Source organism: Pagrus major, chromosome 20 (genome assembly GCF_040436345.1).
Source record: "Pagrus major chromosome 20, Pma_NU_1.0".
Taxonomy (NCBI): domain Eukaryota; kingdom Metazoa; phylum Chordata; class Actinopteri; order Spariformes; family Sparidae; genus Pagrus; species Pagrus major.
Genome location: NC_133234.1, coordinates 13,799,717 through 13,816,986, shown reverse-complemented (window position 1 = coordinate 13,816,986; position 17,270 = coordinate 13,799,717). Strand labels below are relative to the sequence as shown.

General features: G+C 40.3%; 2 protein-coding genes across 3 annotated transcripts; one reads left to right on the top strand and one right to left on the bottom strand.

Annotated features, from left to right (window-relative positions):
• Nucleotides 1-1,676: 1,676 nt before the first annotated feature.
• On the top strand, nucleotides 1,677-13,034 carry mmp25b (matrix metallopeptidase 25b). The gene is made up of 11 exons (XM_073488971.1): nucleotides 1,677-1,765; nucleotides 1,846-1,941; nucleotides 3,810-3,942; nucleotides 4,070-4,211; nucleotides 5,889-6,193; nucleotides 6,381-6,560; nucleotides 8,063-8,147; nucleotides 8,412-8,494; nucleotides 8,660-8,812; nucleotides 9,313-9,606; nucleotides 10,265-13,034. Exons 2-11 carry the CDS (start codon nucleotides 1,858-1,860, stop codon nucleotides 10,522-10,524), a joined length of 1,719 nt encoding a protein of 572 aa, XP_073345072.1. The 5' UTR covers nucleotides 1,677-1,765; nucleotides 1,846-1,857; the 3' UTR covers nucleotides 10,525-13,034.
• Nucleotides 13,035-14,572: 1,538 nt separating this feature from the next.
• Nucleotides 14,573-16,966, bottom strand: LOC141015677 (carbonic anhydrase 12-like). 2 transcript variants are annotated; one of them, XM_073489821.1, is made up of 9 exons: nucleotides 16,804-16,908; nucleotides 16,447-16,522; nucleotides 16,314-16,340; nucleotides 16,058-16,228; nucleotides 15,704-15,849; nucleotides 15,526-15,621; nucleotides 15,323-15,392; nucleotides 15,074-15,237; nucleotides 14,573-14,987 (listed from the first exon to the last, which is right to left on the bottom strand). In XM_073489821.1, the coding sequence occupies exons 2-9, from the start codon at nucleotides 16,520-16,522 to the stop codon at nucleotides 14,808-14,810; spliced, it is 930 nt and encodes a 309-aa protein (XP_073345922.1). In that variant the 5' UTR covers nucleotides 16,804-16,908; the 3' UTR covers nucleotides 14,573-14,807. The 2 variants fall into 2 exon arrangements, with proteins under 2 accessions (XP_073345922.1, XP_073345923.1); XM_073489822.1 differs by having other exon boundaries at nucleotides 14,713-14,987; nucleotides 16,887-16,966.
• Between the last annotated feature and the right edge of the window lie 304 nt (nucleotides 16,967-17,270).

Here is a 17,270-nt window from a genome sequence, read left to right as displayed (position 1 = left end):
CGAGGATTCGTCGGCAATGGTGGCTGTCTAACAATGAAGACAACACCTCCCATGATCAACATCCACAAACTCCTTTGTTTCATTGTTTTGATTGATTTACCCCTAGGGAAAGAAATCACATTCTTTGCATTAAAAGGGTTAAAATATGTCAATGTTTTGTTTACAGCATGTCTCTGCTGCCCCCAGGTGGCCTAAAAGCAGTTGATGCAGGTTTAAAATACAGTATGTTATTTGTTTCAGATAATGCAGGTCCACAATCGTGCTCTTTCAGACTTTGGATATTGTTAAAACCAGAAAACAGCTAACCTGAAAAGCAGCAAACATCAGAAGTCCACTCCAGACTTCACTAAGGCTCCAGCTGCATATGAGGGTCAGTCTGGAGGAGTGAAATTATCCAACACTTGTTCGTATTAGAACAAGGATTTCACTGCCAATAAAGGCTTCAGTATGATTTTTATGCACAGTAAATTACTTGAAGTATTCATATGCCTTCAAAGGAACAACAGCATTAATGGACGTTCATCATCATAACCAACCGTTGTTTTCCACTGGTGCAGCGACATGAGGTGGACATGAAGGAAACTGACCACCCATTAGCAGGGCAGCATTTGTGCTAATGGCATGACTCACTTAGTTCCCTGGGGTATGGACAGAAATTAAAGACTGGAGAGGAGGAAGAGGGGGGAGGAGAGACAGCGAAATATAATACCAGTGATGGTTTGCAGAGAGAATGACCCACAAACATAATGGGACTCTAAGATGGGATGTGAGATGCCGGTGCACTCCAGCTTGTTGGAGCGCTGTCAATTTCCCTCAAATGTATTTTAACTAATTTGTCTTGAATAATACTGGTAAAATGATTTTTGTTGAAAATCACAACTACTGTGTTATTACGTAAGGAAAGTAACTGACTGTACATAAAAAAAAACACAACCCTAACCCTTAACAAGTAGTTTTTTTGGTAACCTAACCAAACTGAGACCATTTGAAATATTATTAACACTTGAATCATTCAGCACACTTTATTTTGAAATAAAATAATCGTAAATGTTTCATCTACAGAGTGCTGTGAGTGCATTAATGGGAACCTGGGGGCCAGGGGGGGCCAACAACAAATGTTTGCCCCTGGGCCTCTAAACATGTAAACTCGGCCATGCTGGAATCAATCCAACATGGCACCTGCTTTGTCTTTTAGCTCTTTAATTCAAGGAGATCCATCTAATGCATAGTTGGACCCCTTACCTTCTGGATAAGAGCTGATCATTGTAATAAGCTTTTATTAATGACGTAACATTTATAATAGCAGATGTTTTGTGGTAAAACTTTATAATAAACGTCATTAATAGATGGTAAACTTATAGTTAAATAAATAAATACTCAAATACATTGAGTATTTATACATTAAAAAGCATTAAGTTAAATAATAATTTATTTATTTGAGCATTTTGTTATAAACTTATGTATTCACTCATGTATTTAGTCATGTCATTATACCGTTATTTAATTTAGTTTTAGCTGTTGAAACCCTCCATAACAAACCTCTTTCTTATGGAAGCATATTAGGAAGTTGGTTTAGTGTTTAATTTGATAAAGAGATCAGCGGTGCACGCTCTCACCAGCTGTGTGTCGCGCGCATTACGGGCGAATAAAAAGGAAGTCAATGAACGGCTGTCTTCACTGATACTGAGGGGAGAGACAGACTGTTGACTTATCGATCAGCACCGCCTAGTCCCAGAAGAACTGAAGCTTCACAGGAGAAACAACGGTGAGCTTTGTTTGAGATGCTGCAGCGAGAAGTGTCCAGATGTGAAGTGTTGTGATGATAACGGAGCTCTTCTGTTGCAGTGATTGTTTGAGATGGAGTTGGGTCTTCTGGTGTTGATGCTTTGGACCCTATCGGGAGGCACATCTGCACAGTCCGGCCAGTACAGCAGAGCAGTGGTGAGTGTTGAACAGAGGAATAATGTCATTTTACTACAACTCTGAAAAGTGTCTCACCGTCCTTTCATTATTGATTAATAATGTAATGTGTGACTGAGTGTTGTCTTTAAATCACATTATGATTATCTAAATTTTTCTTTATGAAGAAATGCACTTTCTCATTCTTAGATGTGACCATAGGCAAGTGGAGGATCACTTTGTTGATTGTATATGTGACTTTAGGCGTTTTGAATGCCAGCCATGTCAATTTAAGAACAAATATTTACACACCGAGTGAGAGTGATTTATTTTTTAAGGAAAATGACTGTGCATTTCTTGTGTGTATGTGTTTGTTGTGTTCAAATGTGACCATTCCTCTCTTTGCATCAGGCTCTCACAGACTTTTCTCTGATTTATATGAGCAGGAAGTCTTATTGGCCGCATGACATATGGCAAAGAGTCTGATGCACACCAGGCCATGTTCAGATGACTCATGAGGTCAATAAAAATCAAAAGAAAAGGCATCAAATCCATACTTGTTTTGCGCATTCAGACAATTATTTATTGAGAAAAAGTCAGTTTTATGAGGGAAAATGACGACCCTTAAAGTGGTTGTTGTGTTTTTTTGCAGCTTGCTATACTCAAGACATTTCAATAAGTTGAGTGCAATTTTCGGTCATGACCAAATATTTCAAATCGCAAAACGCAATTTGGAAAGATTTTCATTTCCAGTTTGCTCACACACACTTCCTCAAAAAATCAATGCTGCTCAATTTCACAAGAAAACTTCACAAGAAAGCATGTCGATGTGTTTCTCTGGGAAATAGTCAAGTTTCACTTCTTCTACCATCAGAGTCGCCATTGTGTATGATGCTGCCGGTGTATGGTCAGACCTGGGTTCAAGACATAATACAGCCTGCCTTTTTCTAAGTGTTATTAAAAAAATAGCAAAAATATATTTTTTCTTAAGGACTGAGGTGCAGGTTCAAAACCCACTGAAAGACTGTTAACTGTTAACGTGCGAGACAACACCTTTTCCTCTCTGCGACCACAACAGAAGGTGGAGGACGAGCAGGTTTCAAAATCTCTTTTATGAAACCGTTCTTCCTTTTGACAGAGATACACATCAACAGGAACAATACCGAGCCAAGGTTATGACCTTATTTCACTTGCAGTCCATTCTCCATTCAGTTATTCTGATTAGAGCGTCTGGTATGCGAATTGTCAATTCAACACTGTCTTTATCCCATCAAGCAACTCACTCAACAAGGACAGGCTCATATAATATTAATGAGGGAAAAAAAGGCTGACACACTGCATTATGAGGGAACATTCTGGGTCTGATTTATAGTACTGGTGGAGCTGTGGATCAAATGGCCTCCATGATGTCAGCGTTTGCCCAGAATCTTTGAGTTGACTCATGTAAGAGTTGGATTTCAGTGATAGTCTCAACAGTATCGGCAGAATAAATGTTAGCAATGTTTGTTTCTGCAAGCCATGGATGTGTTGAAGTGTATTTGTGTTGCATCTCTTTAGGTTCAATTTTCAATTTTATCTTACGTTAGGAAACAACTGTGTTTTGGGTTAAACGTGCTTTTTGTAAGAAAAGTTGAGTTTTCTATGAGTCTCAATCCCAACTCGTCAAACACTGACGCTGTGGGATGGCGGCTGACCCGTCCTACATCCCAAAGCCTCAGTTTTTGAAATGTCAATATGTTTAGTAGTGTGTGACATGTACAAGTGTGACTGTATCAGTGATTTGCAGAAACGTTAACTGCCAGCATTTTATCCTGAAGACTGTGTTGATATTGTTGGTTCACAGATGTTTGGAGCGTGTTGTTGCTGCACAGATTACCAAATTTACTGTGGTTTCCTTGTCTTCTGTGCAGGATTGGTTGAGCAGGTATGGCTACCTTCCTCCTGCTGACCCACGCACGAGTAAACTGCAGACCAAAGATGGGATTGAGAAAGCCATTCGTGTCATGCAGAGATTCGGTGGCGTCCAGGAGACCGGCGTGCTCGGTAACAACCGAAAACTCAAAATATATTCTGAGTATCTTAGATTTCACAAGCGCGGGGGCCACATGAGGTCTCAAACTTCCTGTAATCTGCTCTTGATTACACACTATGTGATCTCCTTCTCTTCCAGACAGTGAAACCATCAAACTCATGTCCACACCGCGATGCTCCCTGCCGGATATTGTTGGGAGTGAGGACATGCTGAGGAGGAGGAGGAGGAAAAGATATGCTCTGTCAGGCCTTAAATGGCATAAGACTGACCTCACATGGAGGTACAGTATGTTTCCTGTCATGTTACATTGTGGCTTTATCTCTTCCCCTGTATGAATCATAGCCTTATATGTCATGTCTGTTTTTTGGGGAAGTATGTGGGGAAGAGACTTTTTTGTGTCTCTGTGTGCATTTTGACTGGAAATCTGTTTTTTAATCCAACAATCTGACAAATATTTACACAAGCCCATACAAATTGTTTGGATTTATCGCTTCCACCACTCTAATGTCTTTGTTTATTATGAAATTTGCACCTTGCAATACGCCATCTGTGGAGAAATTAGAAAGATACATTTATGATCGCATACACATTATAGGACAAAGTTGATTTGTAAACTCTATGTCATAACACAGAGTTTAAAAAGTGCCATTAATGAGCCAAATGTGTCCTGACTGCTGTGTCCTGCAGCAGTCAGGCCAATTCATTCCTCCTGGAGACAAAATATTTTTTCATTTTTAGGAAGAGTTAAGTCATTTCCAAGAACAGCTGGGAATTTTTGTTTTTACCAAACGTTACGCCAACAGCGGTTTTTGTGGACTATTGTCAGCTGCGGGTTAGCACACATTTGTTGCTCTAGAGAGAATTTACAGCAACAGGAAGGTGTATACAAGATTGAAATTAATCATGTTTATAGTCATAAAAGGAAAATGTCCCTGAGAACAACAGAGAGGCTCATTGATGTGTTTTTAATAGTTTTTGGACAACAAACGTTGTGTCAGGCTGTGACGACACAGGCAATACTTGTTAGTAGGATAGTGTCATCATTGGTTTTCGTCTTTTCATTGGATTTGTTGACCAGACTCATCCTTTAAAGGTGCAATTTGTAATATAGCTGATGATTGAGTTTCATTTGCAAGTTGACAAATACTGACGCTTTCCGCTGCTGCATGGCCTACCAACTCAAAGCGCCAGTATTTGACGACCTGGGAATAAAACTCGACAATAAACTCTCTTTCTCCAGAATCACTTTTGCACCTTTAATCGGGCTCTGTGGAACTACTGTGTTGTGCTGGAAGCCGGTTATTTACGTTAACGGACTCCATTTCTAAACTAACGTCAGCTACTGTTGCTCTATGTTAGCGAAGTAGAGAGAGTCACTGAGATGACGCACTCGAGAATGTGCATAAAGTCACAATCAAAGTCAAAATCAGCCAGTGAAAGAGGAAGTCAGGCGAAGTAGTATAAGGAGCGAAAAGTCCATATAGGCCAGTTTTTGCACCTACTGTGAAACCCAAAGTCAGAAGTGAGTTATTTTAATTTACTAATGTAGTTAAGGTACGTAGGTGCAACGATAGCTGACAGGAAGTTACATGAGTAATGTGGTTATTTTAGGCCAACACACAATGATTTCCTAAAACTGACCAAACTGTGAGCGTAGGCAGCCGCAGCAGTCATGTTGTTCTTGGAAAGGTGATATATTTCGTTTATGAAAGTCACTGGCAGTCAACCTATTCAGTTGTTTAGGTCTGAGACTTTAAGTTGCAGACACTTTAACATAATCTCGACTGAAAATGTGATACGCATTAAAAATGATATATAATATTTGGTAAAAAACAAAAAACACAAAAAAGGCAGAACAAAAATCTCCAGGACAAGACACATTAAACAGATTAAGAAGATCATTAAAAGATAAAAGTCAAAAAATGTGTTGAAATCTTAAATCTATTCCTGTCCGCAGTGTCCACAGCTACCCATCGACCGCCCTCTCACCCAGACTGGCACCCGGTTTGGTGGACAACATCCTGACTCGCGCCTTCAAAGCTTGGAGCGACGCGGCCCCCCTGAACTTCCGTCGGCTGCCGACTGACAGCAGGGGGGCGGCAGCTGGAGGGGACATCAGAGTGTCTTTTAACCGCTTGCTTCACGAAGACGGGTACCCTTTTGACGGGCAGGGTGGCACCCTGGCCCACGCCTTTTTCCCCGGCAGGGATGAAGTGGCGGGTGACACACACTTTGATGATGATGAGATCTGGAGCTATGGAGGTATTTACTGATTGAAATGATGATGGATGGATATATGATGGATGTGTCTGATGTAAAAGCTATAATGACATAGTGATCTAAAGTAATGAATAAAGGAAACAGAGTCCTTTGTCTGCTTATTCAGTGGCGTTGAACCATAAATACATGGTTGTTTATGTGATCCAGTAACAGCTTCACACTTCCTCAGGTGACAGCAGCAGCACAGACTTGTTCACAGTTGCAGTGCATGAATTTGGCCACGCACTGGGCTTGTCCCATTCCTCTTCTGACCCGTCCATCATGAGGCCGTACTACCAGGGAGCTGTGCAAGACGTTCTCAACTTCAAGCTGGACCTGGATGACAAGCTGGCCATCCAACAGCTGTACGGTCAGTAACCAGTTTGACTGACTACATTCTATAGCACATATACATCTGTCCCACTTATAGCATGTGTTGATTTGTGGTGGTTTTCATGTCCGTTGGTATGTTTGCCTGATGTGAAATCGTCATTTAAGTTTAAAGATGAAACTCACTAGAATTGTTGCAGTTGTACACGGTTTTGCAGGCCTTCACTTGCTTTATTTGTCAAAGACTGTTCCCCAGTCAAAAATGTTGCCCTCTCATTAGAATTGTGTTTTCTGCAAAGCCACCCAGCTGTGCAGGTGAGTAGATGGCACACTCAGAAAATAGGTCAGATAAATGAAGAATAACATGTACTTTAACTCCTTTAAATGCCAACTGCTGCTAACTACTGCTGGTTAGCTTCGATATCCCTGCAACATAATACCTACACATCATAACATCAACACTGTTATTTCTTTACATTCTGTTGATAATTTTAGTTAAAATTCTGTATAAATTATTTGACCTACAAGGAATATTGAAAAGAAAAGATGTAAAATGTTAAATGAAACAGAAAAGCGTCTGGAGTCATGACTAACCCTAACCTTTTGAGCTTAAGGCCGACATCATCATGCTAACATTGTCACAGTGACAAAGCAAACAAGCTGTACTGGTGTTTAGCCTCATAGCATGCTAACATTAAATATTTAGCACTTAACACAAACTGCAGCTGAGGCTGATGGGAATTTCCTTGGATAAGCACATATTTTTGTCACAAAACAAACTATTAGACAAATAAAAATTCTAACCTAATGACGGCCAGAAGAGGGAAACTCATTTGACACTTCATGTCAAAACCATGAATGTCTGTACCAAATTAGCAATCCGTCCAGTGGTGTTGAATGTTTTAGTCTAGAAGTGGTGAACCGACAAGCCATCAGATTGACCAATATTGATATCCTGCACCACTAACATGGCTGAAAAACCCAGATGGTTCCTTTTTGGCCTCTAACCTGTCCAGCATTGTCCTTTCACTTCATTTATTGAGGCATTAAATGCTTACTGTCCATATAAACATGACCGTTGGTGGTTTATGGTAGGCTATGGTCTTGTGATATCCTCCTAAAGACAGAGAAGTGGCCTTGAACCAGTAGAAAATGTAAATGATGTTTACCTATAATTTATACGATGACAGCGTGTTTAATAAGTTAAAATTTAAGAAGAAATCTTCAATGTTAATTGCAAATTTAAATTATTTAGAATTATAGCTTAATAAAACCCTCCACAAATGATATAAAAGGCCATAAAAACCCAATCATGAGTCAGAAACCACCCTCTGATAAAGGAATTAAAAGTGTAGCACTAAAGTGTGTAAAGGTGCACTCATGCATCGCCTTTCATCAGTTTCCTTCTGTGTCCTAAGATAGCATTTGCATCCTGTTTGTCAACTTCTTCCGGCCACTGAGAAGAATGTCAACTGCTTGCACAGTTTTTCATCAGCTTTCACCGCCTCTTCAACATTGTCTGCTGTCACCATTCTGTTGTAGGTGTGAAGGACGAGAGGCCACCAGGTGGGGTTGATCCGGACCTCCCACGCCTTCCCAGTCCACCTCCTCCCAGAGCAACACAGCCGTGAGTAGAGTCAGAGGAAAGATAAAGAGCTACTGCATATCCACCTGGATAATATGCACTTATCATTTGCATTTACTATGAATATCCTATCAATGCACTCAGTTTAATCTAAGGCAAATGAATGATGATGTTGTAATTTAAGACAAGTGGATGCAGATAAAAGCCCTCTGATCGATCCTCACTGTGGCAGTGTTTGGTCTTGTTGCACCCTCTAGTGAATTTTTTGTCAAATTGCAGAGTTTTTATTCAACTTTTCTGTCCTAGGTCTGAGCCCTTGTTCCCCGAGCGCTGTCAGGGAGGCTTTGATGCAGTGGCAAATATCAGGGGGGAGGTCTTCTTTTTTAAAGGTAAAGATGTCAAATCTCCAAAATCATGTTAAATTGTTCACATCACAAAAAAATATTCAAAATGACCTGGCATGTTATACACAGACTTGGTGATCCCCTTCTTCATCTATACTATGTCTGAATTTACACACATGTAGGTCATTTTCACTCTTTTTTCCTGGAAAGGTGCACACTTCTGGAGAACCAAGCGAGATGGGTCTTTGGTGTCCCTCAATCCGGCTCAGATCAAAAACTTCTGGATGGGACTTCCGCAAGGAACGAACAAGATCGACGCTGTGTATGAGAGGAAGAGCGACAGCCGTATCATCTTCTTTATTGGTAAGAGACAAAAAAATCTGGTAGTTAGGTGTGTCTTTGGTGAATCTAATCTTAGCAATGGCAAAAACATGCCAAAGCAGAGGGTGTGACTAGAGGTTGTGAATGTGGTTGATTCTTCTCAGGAACTTGTCAGTGATGATGCTACTTTTGACGTGGTGGTTTTAAACGAGGATGAGTGATGTAGAAAGTTTAGCCTAATGAATCATTTTGTCGAAATATTTCATGAATATCTATGAAAAGACATACTGACCACATACTTGACTTTATTAGTATAAGTCATTCAGCAACACATGAAGAACACAAAGACAAAAGAACACACATTCAAGGTTTCAGTCAAGACCGATTACCTAACAGCTGTCTAATGAGTCATGATGAGCAAAAAATGTTGCCTCCTGTAACATGAAATCCGGACCACCCTCTCTCTTCCTCCTAGAACGAGGACAGACTTAAACTTGAACAAAAACATTCTAAAATTCTCAAACTTTCCTCCATCTGACCAGGATCTCAATACTGGGTCTTCAAGGACACGGTGGCCATGACTGGCTACCCTCGGCCCATCTCCGAATGGAACATGAAGAGAAGGAGCGGGGTGATGGTGGACAGGGTGGAGGCAGCCTTCATCTGGGCCCACAACGGCAAGACCTACCTATTCAGCGGTGGGGAGTTTTGGAGGTTTGACGAAAGCCGTAAGGGGGAACAGACGAACATGCAGCCAGAGCCGGGCTACCCACGGGACAACAGTCTCTGGGCAGGAGTGCCAAACCACATGGATGACATCATCAGCTGGGGCGAAGGTAGCATTGTGTTCAGAGGTGTAAATATGTGATGGCTTTCTGTGACCTTTGCTTAAAAAAACACAGAGAATGTTGTTGTTGGTTGTTTGATGGTATATTTCAACACTCACACGCAGGTTAGTTGGAAGGTGGAAGGCATTGTCAAAGCAATGGAAGTGACTTGAATAACAGCAGTCCACACAGCCAAACATAAAAAGCACAAAATACCAGGAAATCACATTAAATGAATCTCAGATGACTGTTTGATAAACTTAATCTTTAGAGTTTAATTTTGTTACTTTTTACACAGTGGGGAAATAAATATTCAGGTCTTTTACTTTAATGGTCCCTGTGGAGTTTTTGACCACTATAGAGCAATGTTTTTACAAGTGGCTGCAAAAAGTAAGAAGCATTGGCTGCCAGATAGATGTAGTCGGTGCAATGCAATGTGTATGTCAGCCTATAATTTGCAATCTGTAGGCATTTTAAGGGGAATGATGACTTTCCCTGATGGCTTAAAGAGACAAGTGCTGAAACAGCATTTCAAGGGGGAATACAGTGCTGCTGTATGAGAAAACAAAGTGTTTTGTGAGCATTAAAGCATGTAAAACCTAACCCACTGAGCCACCCCCCCCCTTGTTAAAAATGTACAAAATTACTGACTGCTGCTCCTTTTTAGGAGATGCCTATTTCTTCAAGGACAACCTTTACTGGGTGCTGAAGAACGGAGGACTGAACCAAGAAGTCGTCACTCCTAAATCCATCGCTGTAGACTGGCTCAGATGTCCGGCTCTGCCTGCCACAACCTCCACTCCAGTCGGGACACGAAACCCAAAGACGTGCATCTGTGAACTAAACAGATCATCTTCATTGAAAAGAAGCAGCTGGCTCCTCCTGATCTCTGTTATATTGGTAATCAGTGAGTTTATTAGAAAATAGACACCTGAGTTTGAAATGTGTGGCTGCAGGATGTTTTTGTACTACTCCTGTTTTTTTCCACTCGAGGGTAATGCAGGCTCTTTACATCATCATACACTCACCTTAGATTACAGCCCATTAGTTGGTTTCAAGTTACATGCCAGTGTCATTAAAAGCCTATGTTAAACACCCGCCTTATAGTTCAACATAAGGCCTATGTCAGTGTAAATACGTAGCTTATCACAACATACTGCTGAACCGTGAAAATAGTCCGTCTTGAGTTCCCTCTCTCCATCCTGGTATAGGATTTCAGCCCCTCCTGTTTCTAGAGTGAGTATTGGGTTACACACAGTCTGTATAGGAGAATGTATGGAAATCCAATACAGAAATCCAGCACTCCCTCATAATGAGACCTTACACAACCACCCAATGTTTGGACAGCAAACAGGCAACACAAACACACTGAAGTGCAATTTCTTCATCAGAGCTCATTTTTTAAAAGTTCAGAGTTATGCGTTTGCACACATACCTATATTTAGAGTGCAAACAGGAATATGCTTTGGTTAATCAAACTTGATTGTGAAGAAGGATGAACAAGAAACATGTTTTGTCATGTGGTTTTTAAATTTTTGAGTTGTACATGTGAGTAATTTCAAAACGAAATGGAATCGTTGTTGTACAGCTTCTGAACACAGACACACAGAGCTTTTTAATTGGCAAGAGTTCAAAGCAGAGTTCATAGCAGGTCAACAGTCCACAGGGCCAAACTAAGCTGGCAAGTATAACCAGGAACAAGCTGCGGTCAACAAGGAAAGAGGGCTGATATACAGCATATGCAGGGGGAGATAATGAGGAAACGGGAAACAGTTGTGCTGGTAGATGAGAGCAGGTGACTGGACTGCAGGTGGGAAAAGGCAGGTAACTGAGATTTTTACACACTGAAGTGTGTTTACAGCTTGTGTTTGTTAAACTCAAAACCCAGCATGTACATTACCCACAACACAGCTAGCCACTGAGTGACATATACCCATGAGTTACTGAAAAAATATGGAAAAAGAGCAAAAATTGAGCAATATGACCAAACAGAAACAGCCGTTGCGGCTCACACACATTCAAGCTTTTTATATTTTACTTATTCTTTACTGATTTGCTGTTGTGCAAATTCATTGCTTTTTTATATGATTGTTCAAATTTGTTTTATTCTGTCACTGTGATTTTGAGGTGGAGCTAAGCTCTTCAGAGGTAATCCAGTAAATCATTTAATGCTTAAAGGTCCAGTGTATAAGATCAGTGTTGTAAAAAGTACCCAAAAGTCATACTTGAGTAACAGTGTTAAATATTACTTCTAGGTAATAGAAACAGTCTTATAGGATCTAATATTTCATGTACCTATCAAAAGTATAAGCAAAAGTAAAATTAGTCATACAATTTCATGGATGTATATACTTCTACGGGTCAAACGATTAATGCTCTTTTCAATTATCAGATCAGATCAGAATCAGTATTTGTGTTTTTTCCAATTGCTGTAAAAGTAATTACTTTAAATTTGTTCTTCTCATTTAATTGATATTAATATTCTCTTTATTTGCATATGTTTGGTATTAGGTAATTCAAAAGTAATGGAAAGTAATCAACTTACATTACATTGATATTGTGGATTAAGTTTAACAGGTAATTAGTAACTTTCTTAAAGTAACCCTCCCAATGCTGAGTATAAAGTCGCAGAGAATGGAAATACTTGATTAAAGTAGAGGTACCTCAAAATTACTTGAGTAAATGTACTTAGTTACATTCCATCAATGTGTGAAATTTAGTGGCATCTGGGGTTGACTCCTTGCCTCCCCCTGCCCCAGTTGCCACTAAAAACATATTAAAATACGACAGGCCCTCTTTCGAGCCGGTGTTTGGTTTGTCAGTTCTGGGCTACTGTAGAAACATGGCGGAGCATCATAAAGGACTCTGTGGAGGAGGACCTGCTCAGTTTGAAGATATTAAAGGCACATTCAAAGGATACAAAAACATCCAGGTCATGGTAATTCTAGGTGCTATATCGTAACCAACTGGACTTGTTTCAGTTTCTTGAAGACGTTTCAGCTCTTCAGTTCTAACTAGCTAGAGGAGAGTTGCAGGCTTTCACACCCTGTTTGGGTGTGTCCTAACCCCCCTCCAGTTAGTTAGAGAGGTGAAACGTCTTCAAGGAACTGAAACACATCCAGTTTTCTATGATACAGCACTTACAAAAACAGAATTTTTAGCTTTAAGAAATTATACACAAATGAAAACAATTTTAAATATTATATTCTAGTTTTTGTCTATGGATCCCACTAAATCCTACACATTGGACCTTTAAAGTTAGTATGATTTTGGGGTTTGTTGATCAAAATGAATGTTTTTTCTCAGGTTAGGCCAGATGTAGTCTCTATAAAGATATGCTGTACTGTAGCTGCAGGTCTGTATGCAAGAAATCAACAACTTTTAAGTGAGTATTATATAAAATATCCTTAATAAAATGTCAGAAATCTTAATATATACGTTCCTGTTTGTGTTGTGTCTTTGTCCTTGGCTCATGTGACAAGTTTCTTTTTAAATAGTTTAGAAAATTATCTTGTGATCTCAGCACCTCCTGACTAAAGCTGTGTACTCTCTTATCTCATGGTTCACATGCAGGAATCACATGAAATGATACATTTGGACAAAGGCATACATGCCTGTCATTCTCAAGTGACAGTCCTATATGAGTCACTCTCAGATCAGTATCTTCATTAGGAACACCCATCCCCCTGGGCCATGACATACTTATGTTTGTTCTGTGGAGTTGTGAGCACTTGATTGAGTCTATGTGGCGAGTATGTTGAGGCTGATGGACTGGCATTACTTCATGGTTCCGATTGTTCCTCGCTGATGTTTCACAATTTGGTCTGGGCATCACTCAGATGACTTGATAATTACCAGCTCAAATTTTACTTAAAATTAAAGCAGAATGTGGAAACTCCACAAGAAGGATTGTGCACATTTACTCCAAAGTGCTTCCTCTTTTCTTTGTAACTTGGAATATTAAATAATAACTAGTTAAATATCTAGGTAATCTAATCTAGTTAAACATTAAATCCTTTGATCAAAGTGCATTCAAGTTGTTCAAGGAAGTATTTATTCTGTTCCTAAAGTGGCACCGGTTTTTATGGTTAAAAGCACAATGAGGAGTATCGGTTATAAGGAAGCAAAGTTAAAGGGTGAACTATGTAATAAAATCCACCGACTTTGAGTATCACAGGCTTTTATGTCATTTAATGTTTTGATTTGTATAATGGTGACCCTCTCAAAAGCCATGTCTCAAGTGTCCGGCTCAGGTTCAGTAACAATAGGGATTACATTTAATGCCACAATGCAATGCTTAAAAAAAAGTGAAGTGACTGAAGAAACAAGTTTCACACCAAATCACTTTAATTTACAAACATTTAACAAGATGAAGAGGTCACAGTTACATGTGCAAGTTGTGCAACACAAGGTGAAACATGTCATGCATATGGTGTAATTCTGATAAATAATGGTGTTCATCTGAGCGAGTGACACATCAGTCCTTCATCACACCAACTGAAAAAGGCAGCACGGGTTTCATTTTTAAGTTCTCAGCTTTGCTAATGTGGCTACATGTCATCTGCTAAGAGTATAAAAATATGAACATTGTATTAAAAATCACATTTTGCAACATCTATTGGTAAAGACTGACTTCTAACTCTAGACAGATACATGCTAACTTCAACTAAATACAGTCACACATTGTTGGATCATGACATTGTTGGATCTCCAAACTTACTTCATCTACCCTGTAAACTTAGTGCAAGTTCATCCCTTTCTCAAACACCTTTGGCAGCTTCAGACAGGCACGGTTGTGCCCGAATTCTTCACACTACAAATAAATTCTTATATATAAAACATAAATATCGTATGCAAAAGGCTGCAAGCAAGCATTACAATGGATTAAAATCCAATTATAGATAAATAATTCCTTACAGCTCATCATAACCCTGGAAGCATGATGATGGACAACCACAGAAAAGCAAGGCAGCCATCATCGCTTTAATATTTATTTTGAACCATTTCACTGTAACAGTTTTAATATAATAGAGAGCTACATTGGAGAGCAATAACGTTATTGTGGCTTCAGGGCTCAGTTGTTAAAAGACATCCTGCTCTTCAGAGCACTAATGATTGGTTTAGTGCATACTTTCATAATAGAGCAGAGAAGTGATGGTAAAAGGGTGTAGGTTGCTGCGATGCCACAACAGCTTCAGGTTTTTCTGGCTCTAACTTCTCCCAAGAGCAAGGCTCAGGGCCATCAGCCCCAGAGAGTAACAAGTTTTAGAGGTGGAGCTGGCAGCCTGTGTTGTGACCGGTTGGTCTGCCTGGATGTTTCTGAAGACGTTGACCATCGTAGGCGATGACGTGGTGTTGAAGATGTGCAGTTTTGTGCTGAACATGTCGATCTGGAGACAAGACAGAGCCACAGTTAGCTGCATGGAGCACTGTAGAAAGCATTTGTAATGACCAAAAAAAGAAGAAGAAAGCTCACCAAGTTTGAGGGAACTTTGACTGTATCCTTGAATACAGTCCAAATCACAGCCTCATTGCAAGCGGGGGTGGTCAAGGAGCCCAGGTAGCGCCAGTAACTCGTGCGATTCACCCCCGTGAGGAGATCATCCAGTGAGAATCCAGGTGCGATTGAAACAGACTGGCCTGAGGGCAGAAATTGGAGCTCTGAAGGGACTGCAGCTGACACATTTTATTCAAAAGCAAAGAAAGTAAAAAAAGGTCTCCTTACCCGAGACTGTGATGTTGTCCAGGTAGGAGGTCAAACTCTGCCAGCTTGCAGAAGAAGTCGCATCGTCTGCCTGGAAAAGTAAACACATTTTTCAATTAGGTTAAATGTTTTACTCCATATCAGTGGAGGAGAAATTTGTCTTTAAAAAACTGCAGTTAGGTCTGACATTAAAAACAAACAAAAAACAAACAACTTTTCCTCACCTCAATGAAGAAACCAAGAGCAGCGAGTCCAGTAGAGTTTGCGATAGCCAGACTTGTGTCCCCATTAAAGGATGCCCCGATGTTCACAATGTGCAACTGTGGGCCGAAGTACAGAGAAATATCTTAATATGAATGTATTGATGAATTTGGAGCACAACATGAATGAAAAGTGCAGTACCTCCATGGGATAGCGCTTGCCGTCCACAGTGTGCTCAGAGCCGGGGACGGAGGAGCCATTACCCCAGTGCAAGTGGAACTGCAGGCTTTGGTATGTCTCTGACAGATCTCCTCCTGAAACGCTAACACCGCTCAGGGCGACTTTGACTGGAAGAGGAGGGGAAAACAAACAGGAAGGAGAATTAATATGAAAAGTGAGCAGGTGAAACTGGATTCACTGGCCAGATGTCACCAGTGACTTTACTTTGGATAAAAGATGATGACACTATTTGTTCTGGCTACATCAACACACATATGACCTCCAGGCACAGTCTTTTAAAAGCTCATTAGAAGGCTCCTGTCACCAATCACTCACTAGTCTTTCCCGTGTTTTCAATCTTCGTCATTGCTGTGGTGCTGTCGAAGTTGGTAAAGGTGAAGGGCCCCAAGGCGGAGTTGCCGGTGGCAGTTGATGTGTCGATGTTAATAGGTGACTGTCGGGTGCCGTTGCAAAATGGAGCAGCAATGGTCGGCCATGTGGTGTCATCTGTAAAGAGGAGCAAAACATTTTACAGGCTGAAGAGGGGGGAGAGGTTAAAGATGTCATTTAGACGCAAAGGGAGAGTACTCACTGCAGGTTGGCTCATGGTAACACCAGGCTGGAGGAGGAAAAGAGAAAGTATTTACTCACTCAAAAGATAAGCAGCATTTATCCAAAGAGGAATTAAAAATCTGAAGATGAGAAAAAAAGGTTTAAATACCCACCGATACTGTCATCGGCGCAGTGGGCGCTGGGTGCGAGGACGCACACAGCAGCAAGTGCAGCAACAAACCACTTCATCTAAAACGATAACAGAAAAAAAATAAATAAATAAAAGTTCACTAAAACAAATCATCAATCACATGAAATCCTCGAAAAGAAAAAAGGCACCTGTGGACATGAAAACAGACGGATGAGAGAGAAAGAGCAACAGTTTAAAATTGGCACAGCGAGCCAAAAATGTTCCCGATTTTTACGCACAGATTTTAAACGTAATAATTGACAAATTACAAAAAATAAAATAAAATATTAAGATTTAAAAAAATAATAATAATGGAAAACAAGACAATGCTACTACTTACTGTGAGGGGGTGAAGAGAAACGAGCCCGCAAATTTCGCTTAAAAAAGTAAGTTTCAGAGAAGTAGAGCAGCTGATCCTCTTACCTTGGACACACCTGTACCTCCTCACTGTTGGCTAACGGCCTCATCCTCCCTCTTTTATTCGCTCAGCTCTGCCAGAAGCTTCTCTAAAAACGCCTCTACAGACATCTGACTGATCAACGTGCCTGCACACCTGCACAAATCTCCTGACGCCGATTAGGCGGAGGAAGATCTTCAGATTGTTTGTTCTCGGGGAGTTTTTTTTTTTTTTTTTTTAAGAGTCATTCCAGGAAGCTCAATGAGAGGAGGCATAAATCTGCCGCTATTGCTGGTGAATGTAGTCTATTGTATATTGTGTATTGTATTCTGTGAAATACAAAACAAAACTCAGTGTCTTTAAAATGAAGAATGAATGAACCCTAACCCTACATTAAAACAATGTGGGTG

What these genes read in the sequence shown, in the direction of transcription:
- mmp25b (XM_073488971.1), top strand. Translation starts at nt 1,858, where the DNA reads ATGGAGTTGGGTCTTCTGGTGTTGATGCTTTGGACCCTATCGGGAGGC. An exon ending in CCTCCCAGAGCAACACAGCC is followed by an intron (nt 8,148 to 8,411) that starts GTGAGTAGAGTC and finishes TTTCTGTCCTAG; the next exon opens with GTCTGAGCCCTTGTTCCCCG. An exon ending in CATCATCAGCTGGGGCGAAG is followed by an intron (nt 9,607 to 10,264) that starts GTAGCATTGTGT and finishes GCTCCTTTTTAG; the next exon opens with GAGATGCCTATTTCTTCAAG.
- LOC141015677 (XM_073489822.1), bottom strand. Translation starts at nt 16,522, where the DNA reads ATGAAGTGGTTTGTTGCTGCACTTGCTGCTGTGTGCGTCCTCGCACCC. An exon ending in TTACCATGAGCCAACCTGCA is followed by an intron (nt 16,229 to 16,313) that starts GTGAGTACTCTC and finishes TCCTCTTTACAG; the next exon opens with ATGACACCACATGGCCGACC. An exon ending in GGACAACATCACAGTCTCGG is followed by an intron (nt 15,238 to 15,322) that starts GTAAGGAGACCT and finishes TTCTGCCCTCAG; the next exon opens with GCCAGTCTGTTTCAATCGCA.